Source organism: Lethenteron reissneri, chromosome 29 (assembly GCF_015708825.2).
Source record: "Lethenteron reissneri isolate LAM-NWPU_2019-01 chromosome 29, ASM1570882v1, whole genome shotgun sequence".
Taxonomy (NCBI): domain Eukaryota; kingdom Metazoa; phylum Chordata; class Hyperoartia; order Petromyzontiformes; family Petromyzontidae; genus Lethenteron; species Lethenteron reissneri.
This window is the reverse complement of record NC_083807.1, coordinates 9,848,627-9,862,674: the sequence shown is the minus strand read 5'-3', so window position 1 is coordinate 9,862,674 and position 14,048 is coordinate 9,848,627. Positions and strand designations below refer to the sequence as shown.

The 14,048-nt window shown below is 39.7% G+C and overlaps 1 protein-coding gene across 1 annotated transcript in view; it reads right to left on the bottom strand.

The window, feature by feature from the left end:
* The window catches only part of FAM135A (family with sequence similarity 135 member A), a 67,308-nt gene extending 53,260 nt beyond the window's left edge, over positions 1-14,048 (bottom strand). Inside the window, exons 1-3 of the mRNA XM_061562552.1 lie at positions 13,890-14,048; positions 11,415-11,538; positions 9,420-9,499 (exon numbers count right to left, since the gene is read on the bottom strand). Of these exons, the coding sequence (XP_061418536.1) occupies positions 9,420-9,499; positions 11,415-11,491 (157 nt within the window). The 5' untranslated portion in view covers positions 11,492-11,538; positions 13,890-14,048. The remainder of the gene's footprint in view (positions 1-9,419; positions 9,500-11,414; positions 11,539-13,889) is intronic.

The following is a 14,048-nucleotide window of genomic DNA, read 5'->3' as shown; positions in this document are numbered from 1 at the left end:
ATAAGCATCCAACATCATGGACGTTTCGGGCGCAACATAAGCATCCAACATCATGGACGTTTCGGGCGCAACATAAGCATCCATCATCATGGACGTTTCGGGCGCAACATAAGCATCCAACATCATGGACGTTTCGGGCGCAACATAAGCATCCAACATCATGGACGTTTCGGGCGCAACATAAGCATCCATCATCATGGACGTTTCGGGCGCAACATAAGCATCCAACATCATGGACGTTTCGGGCGCAACATAAGCATCCATCATCATGGACGTTTCGGGCACAACATAAGCATCCATCATCATGGACGTTTCGGGCACAACATAAGCATCCAGCATCATGGACGTTTCGGGCGCAACATAAGCATCCAACATCATGGACGTTTCGGGCGCAACATAAGCATCCAACATCATGGACGTTTCGGGCACAACATAAGCATCCATCATCATGGACGTTTCGGGCGCAACATAAGCATCCAACATCATGGACGTTTCGGGCACAACACAAGCGTCCATCATCATGGACGTTTCGGGCGCAACATAAGCATCCATCATCATGGACGTTTCGGGCGCAACATAAGCATCCATCATCATGGACGTTTCGGGCGCAACATAAGCATCCAACATCATGGACGTTTCGGGCGCAACATAAGCATCCATCATCATGGACGTTTCGGGCGCAACATAAGCATCCAACATCATGGACGTTTCGGGCACAACACAAGCATCCATCATCATGGACGTTTCGGGCGCAACATAAGCATCCAACATCATGGACGTTTCGGGCACAACACAAGCATCCATCATCATGGACGTTTCGGGCGCAACATAAGCATCCATCATCATGGACGTTTCGGGCACAACACAAGCATCCATCATCATGGACGTTTCGGGCGCAACATAAGCATCCAACATCATGGACGTTTCGGGCACAACACAAGCATCCATCATCATGGACGTTTCGGGCGCAACATAAGCATCCAACATCATGGACGTTTCGGGCACAACACAAGCATCCATCATCATGGACGTTTCGGGCGCAACATAAGCATCCAACATCATGGACGTTTCGGGCGCAACATAAGCATCCATCATCATGGACGTTTCGGGCGCAACACAAGCATCCATCATCATGGACGTTTCGGGCGCAACATAAGCATCCATCATCATGGACGTTTCGGGCACAACACAAGCATCCATCATCATGGACGTTTCGGGCGCAACATAAGCATCCAACATCATGGACGTTTCGGGCACAACACAAGCGTCCATCATCATGGACGTTTCGGGCACAACACAAGCGTCCATCATCATGGATGGCTGCAGTCATGAAAGGTTCAAATCAAGATTGTCCAGACATTGCACAAATTATTGAACTGAAATTGAGACTTAGGCTTTGGTAGGAAAACAAGCACTGTAATTATCGTGACCAACATATATTGTTGTAATGAGAATGACCTCATTTCCCTGCTGAAATTTTCTGACATCAACAGCACAAATTTATCAACCATTCTCACCTTCATAGTTAAGGTTTTCCATAATCCATATTGAAAAGGGAAAAGCATTAAATATCAGTTCCTTCGGTGACCTTTTCAATTAACTGCCAGAACGTAAAATTCACACTTAGTAATGGCCAAAAGGATAACTTCTAAATATTTCTGAATATTTTTTCCTGAAGCTATAAAAACGTACACGTGTAATTTTAACCATGGCTTTGAACAGAAATCGACATGTTAAACACAGCATTACAGTAAATTCGAGCTGTGCGAACAAAGCAGATAGCCTTCAACCTATCACGTATTTTTTTCTCACAGAACAATAAAGATGAATGTTTTATAGCATGCACAGAATGTCAGAGGCGTAAAAAGGCATGCTTGAATCTCAGCGACTAATTGGGATAATGCCTGGCAAGACAGACTTTCGGTTTCATCTTAAAAGCTTACCCAGGTGATTTCATGCATATACTGTGAATCAATTAAATGGAATGGAAAATTCTTGAAAAAAGAGCACTCACAATACCGAAGATTTAATATAAATTAGAACAGGTTTGTTTAATTCAATCTTAACTTATATAACATGAGTCGTACTGCTATATTATTTAATGCATTTGTCATTTTAATAACTACAATGTTAATGTTACCTCTGACGTGTTAGTAAATTATGAACAAGGAGTCCAGCTTAAATAAGTAAAGCACAACATACGCAAAGACCCATCTCGACTTTCAAATAAGACTTCTCACAAAAGTATTCCATGCAACAACTGTAAACCGGTGATGCAAGTCACCATATATAGGTCCAACCTCAAAGTTAATCATATAAACACTACACCTGCATTTAATATGAGAAAAAAAACTACGAAAGGAGTATATAATAAAACTACAGTTAAGAAGGTAAGATCACCAAGACTAATGAATACATAATTAGCCCAAGTAAAGAAGGTAAGTAACACTGAGTGATGATGAATGGCACTCATTTGGCTTCAAAGAATTACTGGCAGTGAACAAAGAGGAGGCATGGGACAGTCACTAATATAGAGTTCACATTACACGCACAGTGCAGCACACACAAAGCCATAGCCATGATTAAACAATGTCTGCTTATATTAATTAGTATAATAATGATTCCTATGCATGAACTGGCTCCCCCTGCATTTGAAAATGTAATTTATTCTACGAGTTCAGGGCCACTAATTGAGATAAGTACCATGGGGTAGAAAGACACTTGGTGAAAACATTCAATATCCGACAAAATGTTTAAAATTAATATTAAAACTTTAGTATTATGTGGAGGTGTTACACTGCATGCAATGATTATATTGTAAAACATAACTGCTATTACATGTGATATTTAAACACATCACACATGCTATCATGTCGATGAGATATAAAGATATGACTGTATAATCATAGTGATGGCAGCTAATTACTTCCTGGGCATGTCAAGAGGCATGGCTTTCACAAGTACAAGGTTGACAGATGGATACGCGGCACTGAGGCTGCACTGTTCTGAAACGAACACAAAACTACTGTCTGCTCAGGGAAAAAAAAATTTCTGTATCTGAACACAATGTTTACAATACACTGCCACTGTCTGCTGTCATGGTCAAACACCATCAACAATATCATTATCTCATTCTACCAAAAGAAGGTGCGCTTCATACTGGAATCCAAATGCCCTTGTGTGTCTTATCTATATAAAACCCATATAAAATGCTACCACGCACAATGCCATTTTTAGCCTGGCTTCCCTCGACGTGCAGCGTGAATGTCCCCTCGGCGCCACTACGCCTGTTGAAATTCAAGACTTTCTGCACATTGCGTCCTACATTATGGCAAAAAGTCTAAGCGTAAAAAAAACACAGTGAGGCCAATTTTGTTCGTCTTGTTAAATTTTCAATTACTTTTATTAGAATGCAATGGCAAAAAGTGCAAGCATTTCATTAAATATGTATACTAAGTAATCTTGCAACATAAGGAGAGAATACTTTAAATTTTGACTTAAAACTTTCGTGACTGCAGGAATTCATATTCTTTAGTTTTCTATCTACGTGACTTTACCGAAAGAACCAAAGAATAGAATACTTTAAAACAACTATTTAGAAATCAATACCCATCTGCAGATCCGTCTTAGAAGGGCTCTCAATCTGTTAATGTGTTAAGGCAAAAAGTGAAATTCTTAACCCTTTAATCATTATGACCCAGTAAAGGTACTTGCTGTACCAGCTGGAAAGCCCTGGCTCATAATGCTCTATCTAGTCCGTGCAACATAACTGACATACATGCTTAATATGGCACCAGGGAGAGAAAAAATGTGGTGCTGTTCAACAAATCAAGTATGCTGTAAATGACCGTTATACCAGAAACCTTGTAATATAGTAAAAGCACTGTTCCCCGGCAGTTTACCATCCCGAATGACCAGCATCTGCCATAGACGGCAATACAAATCTTCCTTCACGTGTCCGGAAAAAATTGGCAACCATCCCCAGCATCTTTACGTGCTCTTCTCATAGATCTGTTGTTTAGAGGAGCTTCAGGAACTGTCGAGTGGTGTGGCTAGCGGCAGACTCAATTGTAAACATCCGCCACTGTGATCACGTGCTTGTCCAATATCGTGACTTAGTATGCTGTATTGTAAACGGACCCCACTGCTACTCTACAACCAATTTATAATGCTCTACAACTGAATGGTCACGACCTCTGTTAAAAGATGATATTATCTATTATATCAGTTGAAATGTAGGCTTGTAACTCAGATAACCAGCATATGTAATTAACTGGCACCCTCCATGCCCTATGGATGCCGGATAACACAGCTTTTCCTGCAATTCAAAATTGCATTGTTTAAAATACATTTCTGGCAGCCACAGCATTTGATGGTGCTTAGACGTTCAGTGACAGTATTGTTTTGCCAAAAATTATGAATTTAAAGAAGCAAGAAGGGATTTGACTTGAGAATGTTTCCTTGGAACTGCATCAAGTAGCCTTTTGTCAATCTGTATTCCAGTGACGACTAATACATACAGTTAATAGGGAGCCCTAAAGACCTGAATGCTCTTGAAAACTGGTTAATGTCACACGCAGTTGGCACTTTCATGAACTTCCCCAGCTACCCCACTTAAGGCAGAGATAATCTCAGGAGACAAGGCAACAAAGCTAGAATGAAACCTATGTCACACTCACAATGAGAATGCCCCTCCACCAAATTGAGGGCACACATATGAAGGCAGAAAACGAAAGAGACACTCGTGTAACACGAATAATTGGATTCCAGACACCTTTACGTGGGTTCGCACAGGCAAACAAATTAAAGCAGCAGTAATTCTCTGAAAGGTTGACTTAATTAATACTGCAAAAGCATTATTCAGACAGCAGATAAGCAGCAATACAGTGCAGACATGACTGCAAGTAGTCTGGCAAAGAAAGCAAAACGACTCAATGTCTTAACAACCCTAACAAACAAAAAAATAATTTGTAGGCTAATATTTTGGGGAATGGGTTTTCTTTAGAGTGGAGAGTGCAGCCATGTTGACTGAATTAAAGTTAAAGGCCACACATCACAATTCCTTGAAAATAATGAAAAATAAAGACAACATATGAGATGGTTAAGGTACTTTTGGAAATTCCTAATTCTAAAAACAAGACTGCAAAGCTTCGGCTTTATTTCTGTAACCTTATTTAATGGCACGCTCTGAAGCATGTTCTGGTAAAGATATCCATTACATTTACTTTTGATTCTGCTTCGGTTAAGGTAATGAGAGCTGCGATTAAAAATATGTCACATCCTGTCACATTGGCTGGTGTACATGTATCTATTCGCAGTCATGACCGTGTGCATTGCCCCCATGCGACAGTACTACCTCTGTTTTCAGGATAAAATGTTGTATACAGGAAGCAAAATCTAACAAGGGAGAGATATGACGCTGTCATAAGTGTACTTTGTTACACGTCATCACATGTTAAATAGGAAGCTAAACATCCATAAACTGAAATTGTGCTGGAACTTTTGATAAAGGCGTTCTTTAAAACATGCTTGGTTATCCAGTTGTTTCTGGCATCCTTCAATTCTCACACTGTGTTCAGTGCATGCTTTGTAAAATTACCGAAGGTGATTCCATGCCTCAATCTTTGTACGTTAACCAGGGGGGGGGGGATTCAATGCGAGTCATCTGAACTTCCCGAAGCAATCGCAGCCAACGCTTTAAACAACACACATTTCACAGCACATCTATCATTCAATAAACTTCAATGGTTTTGATTGAAAAACACATTCTGAAAGGAAAGTTCACTTGCTTTGCTATCGCTCATTAAATATTAAACATTTACGCCAGCACCGTCACCGGCACATAACCCTTTCAAGTATTTTCAGCCACAAAGGCCAGTGCCAATCAAGTTAATGCTGCTGTAAAAACCCCACCACGACACATTGCTGCTTTGATTTTTTTTTCTATTGAGAGTATTTTTTTTACATAATTCTGCCTATCTTAACAAGGCATGATACGTTTCATTGTGTGCTAGATGTGGTTGCCTTTAAATGACATTGTTTCATTTGAATTGCATCAATGCAAACACTGCTTGTGTGTTGAACAATATTGTATTAACCATGGTTTGTATTAATTGTAAGGTATAATGTTAATGTTTAAAGTATACACATGGATAGCTTTTGAACATGTGTTTTATTCTGATTATTGTTCACTGAAAATATATGGTGCATTGAAAATCATTAATCATATTAAACACATTCATCCAGGCCACACACACACATTTCTGTGCATCACTTTACAAGCATTTGAAGCCTCTTCATTATACATATTAAATGGGCCATCAGTGATAGAAATAACAACGTGTACCTTTAAGGTTTATATTACATATATAAGCGTACTATTGCAAAACCTATGATAGACCCCACATGAATTATGGGCTGAGTCAATCCGCAGACAAGTGGCTGAGTGATAGAGTGAGCAGTTCCCAATCACAAGGCTGCAAGTTCAAATTCTGGATGGGGGTTGATTCAACCCATCATCTCTAAAGAGTAAATAAAATAAGTACTATTTACCAAAACTTTTTAAAAACACGCTTTAATGAAATGTATCCAACTAGTAATGGAAGAACTCCACGACTCTAGGAAGTGGCCCCGAAGCTTGCCATAACGTAAGGGACTGTGGTGATTTACAGCCAACATCAGTTGACCATGGACAATTAGACCCAAGCCGAAACATAACATATAAAAAAGATTGTTTACATTTTTAAAAAATCATAGAATATAGTATTGTCATCAGTATGACATAAGTGTCCCAAGTTTGCAGTCGATACGACATTGGGAAGTGGGTTAACATTTAGTTACAAGATTTGAGGATACGACAACAGAGCGAGTTAATAGAAAGCGTGTAATAGGTGCCACTTTGTGGGCAAGTCAACAGTGGTTGTTCTGTGGATAAATTCACCCCTTGCCATTGGAATGTGTAAATTGTACGACTGGTACAGGGCTTTAAAACAGGAGATGAGTACCTCCCCAATGCTCATTTGAGCAAGAAATCATTTATTCTTTTTACTATTTAGTCGACGACAGTGTCCCAACTGGTGTGGTGCAGCACAAGGGTGTGCATGAATACTTTTTCTAAAGTCATCTGCAGTTAAATCTTGACTTAAAACTTTCGTGACTGCAGGAATTCATCATATTCTTTGGGTCTTTCGGTAAAGCCACGTAGATAGAAAAATAATTTTTAAAAATGATAAAATATCATGACATTTCGATCGCAACACAAGCGATCGTCATCAGGTGAAAAAATAGCAGGAGAGCTACTGAGGCAGGAAAAAAAAATGTATAGCGGGAGCGCTGCTGAGGCAGGGTGTTCTATATCATGTCCAGTTGTTTCAAGTGCACTTGTTTGATGGTCCACCATCGAGTGAATAAAAAAAGATATAACTACAGAAGTACACATTTCACACTGGATGCAGGCATGTTTAGCTCTATGAAATACATTTAACAGCTACAGGTGCAGGGCAGGTGTACAACTGGTGAAGTTTGAGGGTACATTGTGTATTTAGTTAAGGTCCATTAAACAGACATTCTAAGACTGTACGTCACACTATTTTCTAATGGGCAAGAGGTGGTCATTAGTAATGTATGGTCAATGTCGTTTTCAAGCGGAAAAGGTTAATTACCAATAATGTTGTTAAACAACTAGGAGTAATACTGGAAACAATCCAAAAATAATGTTCTATATAAATAATTAACAGGACCAAAGTAGAGTATCTCTCTGAAGGGATTAATAAGCTTTGCATGTATATCCTCAAAATATTTGAAATATTAACACAAATACAGTACAACCTTGGAGATCGAACGCACCAGAACTCGAACAAATCGGTGTTCGAACGATATTTCCGAACATTTTTTGCCCCAGAAACCGAACAAAATTCGGAGGTCGAACGGGCAATCGCGACTTGAAAGAACCTGTACGGCTGAGACGCTTATGGCCAGCGTGCATGACGCTTGCCCAGACAAAGGCGACTCCCCTTCCAAACAATGACACCATCACCACATCCTCCTCACCACCTTCCACTCAAGCCATCAACTCTCCTTACTACAGGTAAAGTGAAGTTCAATGTTCATTTATTTCTTGTGTCTGAAACCAATTAATGTCATTTACTTTCATTCTTATGGGGAAAATTTATTTGGTGTTCGAATGGCCTTCTGGAACGAATTAAGTTCGATCTCCGGGGTAGCACTGTATAAGGAAACACGCAATACATTACATAGTGCAATCACCACCTGCTTGTATATGAGTAACATCTACAGTGCTTGCATGAACTACTGACATACAAATGAATGTTATTTGTGAATATTACTGAATCCCATCAATATATTAGAAGTAGAGCTATTTAAGGTCATTCCTAGAAGATAAGACTAACCTTTAGCGACTACTTTATTTCATAATAGGTTTTTACCCTTTTTTCTGGCAACAAAACAGGTGTTAAGATGTTAAAACACCAAACTGAAACCTTTTACAAGGAATCATGTCTGCATTAACCACAATGCTTGTGATCAGTATGCAAACAAAAAAGATACTTCTAGATTTGAAGCTTTCGTGACTGCAATGATTCATATTCTTAGGTTTTTTCGGTAAAGTCACGTAGGTAAAAACATTAAAACCTAAGAATAAAAAATATACTTTAAGAACAATGCATATATTATCAGAGTATATTTTTTGTTTGCATTCTGACCACAAGTATTGTGGTTCATGCAGACACGATTGCGTGTTAAAGCTTTCAGTTTGGTGTTTTAACATCTTAACACCTGTTTTGTTGCCAGAAAAAAGGGGAAAACCCTATTATCATATTTTGGTACTGGCAAAGGAGGTCCCATGATGTAGATACTTTATTTACTTGTATAACTAACTAACAATACATCGGTTAGACAGCACAAAACTATTGGATTAAACGTATTTAGACTGCCACAGACAATACAACAGCATGATTTAAAATATTAGCCTCTGGAGTTCTAGCATAGTGAGAACCCACCAGGTTTTCATTAAAAAGCCAAATTAACCTAAGGAGAGGTCAAGGCCAAAGGTGTTGTGCTGTATGCGATGACACCAACAGCCCATAAATGAGCCAGAATAAAAAATTGTTTTAATACTAATAAGCACATTCATTCGACCAGCACCATATTTCAGAGACAATGTCATGAGACCAAGGGCTGTGATGATGCTTGAGCGTGGAGGTGACTGGAAAAGCTCTGTCGGAAATTTATTTTACGGTTCTGGTCGGTGGAATCACGAGCAACGATTTGCTGGCTGATCGCTATAACAAAATTAACATAGCCGCTACATATATTTCATACACAGGCACACGTTGACAATGTAATAAGACATTTCAGGAAAGTGTGCCACTGTGCTTGTGCAGGGTTGTCAGTCATCTTACCTTCAGACTGAATAAGAACCGCATCTACTTTGTGTGGAATCCTTGGCGGCAGTTTCAAAGACACTCTAATCTGATAAAGTCTGTAAAAGACAGAAACAAGATCAAGTAACAATAAACACAACAATTATTGTGAAAGATGAAATCCAAAATGTATAGAATTCAAAACGAATTATATAATCACTCTATTGTCTTACAACACTGAAAACGCATGTATGTTATAGTGAATTCATTATTTTAATTACATTCAGTTTCTAAAACATTTTTCCAAGATGTACATATTAATTTCATTTACAATGTGTCCATGCCTCATTAGAGAACCTCAGCTATAGGAAGGCTATTCACGATCAATGTTGTTAAGAATACAACCACTTAATTAAACAACTTTAAGCTCTACTGAATGTAACCGACTTAATAGGACAAAAGCAGCAACTCAATGGAATCCTATCGTGGTGACTGCAAAAGTGCAATTTATACTCTCTGGAATGGTGCTCACTTTTGTGGTCAAGAGATTGAAAGGGCTGTGGGTAAATTGAGGCAGAATTATTTCTTTAAAACCCATGGAATGGTTGGAGGCACAGTGCCAACATCTGTCTGTAGCAAAGTGAACCATTTTTCATTTTGAATAGAAAAAATGTTGACCAATATTTAAGAGTCTCATGGGCATATAATGCACTGTATTCAATCTTTTTACAAATAGAGTGGCTGTTTTTTAAAATATTTTTACATCTCTTGTTGATGAAAAAACACACCGCCTCATTGTTCAATGTTTCATGTTTACTGACTTTCTTAAAATATAATAAAAGTCCTTCTTCTTCTTGGTTCTTTCGGTAAAGTCACGTAGAAGGGAAGTAATAAAATAATAAAAAATAATAAAAATAAAACATAATAAAATTATTCTCACGACGTTTCGGCCACAACGCAAGCAGCCGTCCTCAGGTGAAAACCAGGTTCACCTGAGGACGGCTGCTTGCGTTGTGGCCGAAACGTCGTGAGAATAATTTTATTATGTTTTATTTTTATTATTTTTTATTATTTTATTACTTCCCTTCTACGTGACTTTACCGAAAGAACCAAGAAGATGAATCCCTGCAGTCACGAAAGCTTTAAATCAAAAGTCCTTCTGTAACTAACATTTCCTGAGTTTCAATTTAAGCATCGTATTTTAGAAAATACATTCTCATAGGATTTGTCTTTCGATTGACCCTTTACACAAAGTACCAACATTACAATAGATAGTCCAACAGCATAAAGGGATCACATGAAATATCTAAAAAACAAAGCATTTACAAAGCCAGTTTACAAAAAAAAACATTTTATTCCTACACTTCCCTATTAATTTTTCCAGGAAATATGCCGAGAGTTATAATGGAGATGTTGAGGACCCTGTGAAGGTATCTGAAGATCTGGCATGCCATTTAGTGCTGGCATCATATCCAAAATCCCATATGTTTTGATTCACTGCATTGTGCAAAAATTTTTTTTCAAATTAAAGTCAACAGCTGTTTATTTGTTTAAAAAAAACCACTTTAATCAATTGTGCAGGACATATACATTTTTTTGAAATTTGCAGTCCAGTAATACATTTCAATCAAGCAGAAAGTTATCACTTAGAGGGAAGTGAAACAGTACAGTGCATCTGTGGGGGAAGTGGTAAATCACAAGGTCTGACTGAAGAGCAGTCTGGAGTCTCCTGCCAATGTTGTATTTTGTTATACAGTAAAACCTTGGATTGCGAGTAACTTGGTCTGCGAGTGTTTTGCAAGATGAGCAAATTTTTTTAATAAATATTAATTTGATAAACGAGCGAGGTCTTGCAATACGAGTAGTACGTATACGCTTTGTCTGCCGAGCGTCACGTGATCACAACTGATATACGAGTGCTTTGATATACGAGTGCTTTGGATTACAAACACGTTTCCGGAACGAATTATGCTCGCAATCCAAGGTTTTACTGTAGTTTTATTCCGTATGCATTATATCTTGGTAACAACTCACCCTCGCTGGAACAGGTCCACATTGTAGAACTTGTGCAGCTCCACACAAAACTCCACAGATGCTTGCACTTCAGACATGCTGTCCTGGCATACCTGTCCTGTGCTCAAAACCAAGTCTTCAGCATCTGGAAATGAACAAAATCCAAATATAAACTAAACAGTTAAACAAACCATTCAGTGCACATACGTTGTTGTTGTTTATACATACAAGTTGCAATGTGTACACATATCAGAAATGCATGTGATATTTATATAAGCGCCAGATGTAACCAACCTGCTTGGGACTAGTGAAAAAACCCAGCGAATTTCTCTTGGATATTTGTGGTATTCTGGTTTTTGATAAATCCTACACAGCCAGGAAATAATCATTAAGGTCCTTTCCACTGTTTTAGTAACTGTCTTATGAAAATAATGCATATAAAAGGTATCACAATGTGACCACCTTGAGGCCAAACAAAAGACACTTTGAAACTGCATACTTTTATATTTGAATGTCATGACCTCAATGTAATTCTTAATGCCCTAAAATGTAATAAGTCGATTTAAAAATTTAAGTTGTATCTAAATCATGCTTACAATACAAATTACTTTACAATTTGTGCAATTACATATGCCAGACCAAAAATACGAATCTTAATTAAAAACATATATCAACTTCAAATTAAATATGGTGTAAATGTTAACTCCAAAAGAATTCACGTCGGACTGGACAAACCACACGGAAGACCGGTTTGAAATCATGTTCATTTTGTCGTCATGATGGGCAAGATATATAGCATTCTTACAATGAAAGCATAATGCCAATATAATAACGAATCAACACTAACAAAGATGACTATTGACCGAAAGTTAATTGGTCAAATCATTATCTATCCATTGTACAGTTTCAAGTTTAATGGCAGTATTTGTAATACGACAATTAAAGCACGCTGTCTGCAGACTATGCACTATTTAAACAGTAAGTTCCATGGATTTGTTTTAATAACGCCAATTAAATCAAGAATAACTAGATACTGTACAATCGTAACCGGTGAATAGGTGTGGCCTAAGCTTGCTGTGTCATAAATAATGAGGTCAGTGTACTTACATGCAATATATAAAGTGCCCAAAACATTAGCTTGCAATACACAGGAAAGGTGTCCAAATGTCGTGACTCCTGTGGATGCCTTCCACAGGAATCAGTATGCCTCGATGGGAGGGTTCCAGTTTCAACTTGAATGGGATTATGAACAGGGTTTCTGCCATGAAAATAACCATCCCACAATCAGTGTCGTTGAAATGAGATGCAAGTGCCTGGTACCACAAAGTACTGTACTCATTCATATTAATCCGATTCCGGGTTTTACGACCAGCCAGGAACATCACCATTGTCAAGTACTGGCTCTGCCTTAGGTCGGCTCAGCCTAAATCATATATATACAGCTACTGCAATTTAACGTCCCTTCAGTCCAACAGGTGTCAAGAGTCAGATGCTGTTGGCGAGCACCTATTCAGCTATGGCAAAAAAGTGCAGTAGGGCAACACTATATAGGGCAGTCTCAAACCACACGTAGGGCAGGCAGTGTGCTGCTGCCCGCAACGTAACCCCACAGCCCATACGGTGGTCTCCCATCAAAGGCCCCGTCAGCTTCCGAGATCCGACCCATTCCGGCTGATTTAGTCAGAGGCTACCACAGTTCCGTGAAAGAGAAGAGTGCTGTTTGCAACACCTACTACGCCTGTCACCGACCGTGGTAGGGCCGGCGTCACCTATAAAACACATGGCCACGCTACCAGGTACATAACACTAACTTTAGACAGAGTCGCCCTTGGAGAGCAAAGCGCTTGCACAGTATTAAGGGCAGTTGCGATATAAACCCCGTCGAGAAAAGTTCGATTCCCGACCATGGCGACCACCAATTCAACGATTACTTAAAACTTACTCATGTTGCTCAAAAAATATATAACTACGCACACACACGTCAAGTGACGTACACGACACGGACATAGGAATAAAAGAGAATTTATACGCGGAATAACAACGCGTAGACGAATAAAAGTCACGCAGCTCAACGGCATCATTCACACTGTAAATAAGAGTGTGCCTTGGGTAGGAATCGATCGCCGTCGGTCGAGGCTACAGCAGCAGCAGCCCAAAGGAACAGGAACGTAGGTTCAATGCCAGGGAGTGGTGGGGGTACCTTCATCGAGGAGATGGAGCGGTAAAATATTCTCGGGTGTCAAGTGGACTATCACAATGTCATAACATCGTGAGATGACAAGGGCTCGTGGGCGGCCTTCCTCCAGCAGTGGATTGACCACGGCTGCTGCTACTGCTGATGATGACAATGATTAAGAATGTAGACGGAGGTTACCACAGCTGCCTTCAACAGCTGTCGCCGCCTCGACTAGTTCACAAGGCCGCGGGACACATCGCCCCTCAACTCACTCACGGCTCCGCGCCGATCAACATCCCACGCCGCGGGCTGTCTCTCACCTCCCCCACCGTCGTTGTCGTCTTTCTGCCTTGCTGCGGCTTGGCGGGCGGGGAATTCTTCTTTCTCTGCCGCTGTCAGCCGCAGTCCACGCCGCGTCTCCGTCGTTGTCTCCGGGACCCGAGTGGAGCAGCGGCAGCGGCGATTCGCCCCCTCGTAGG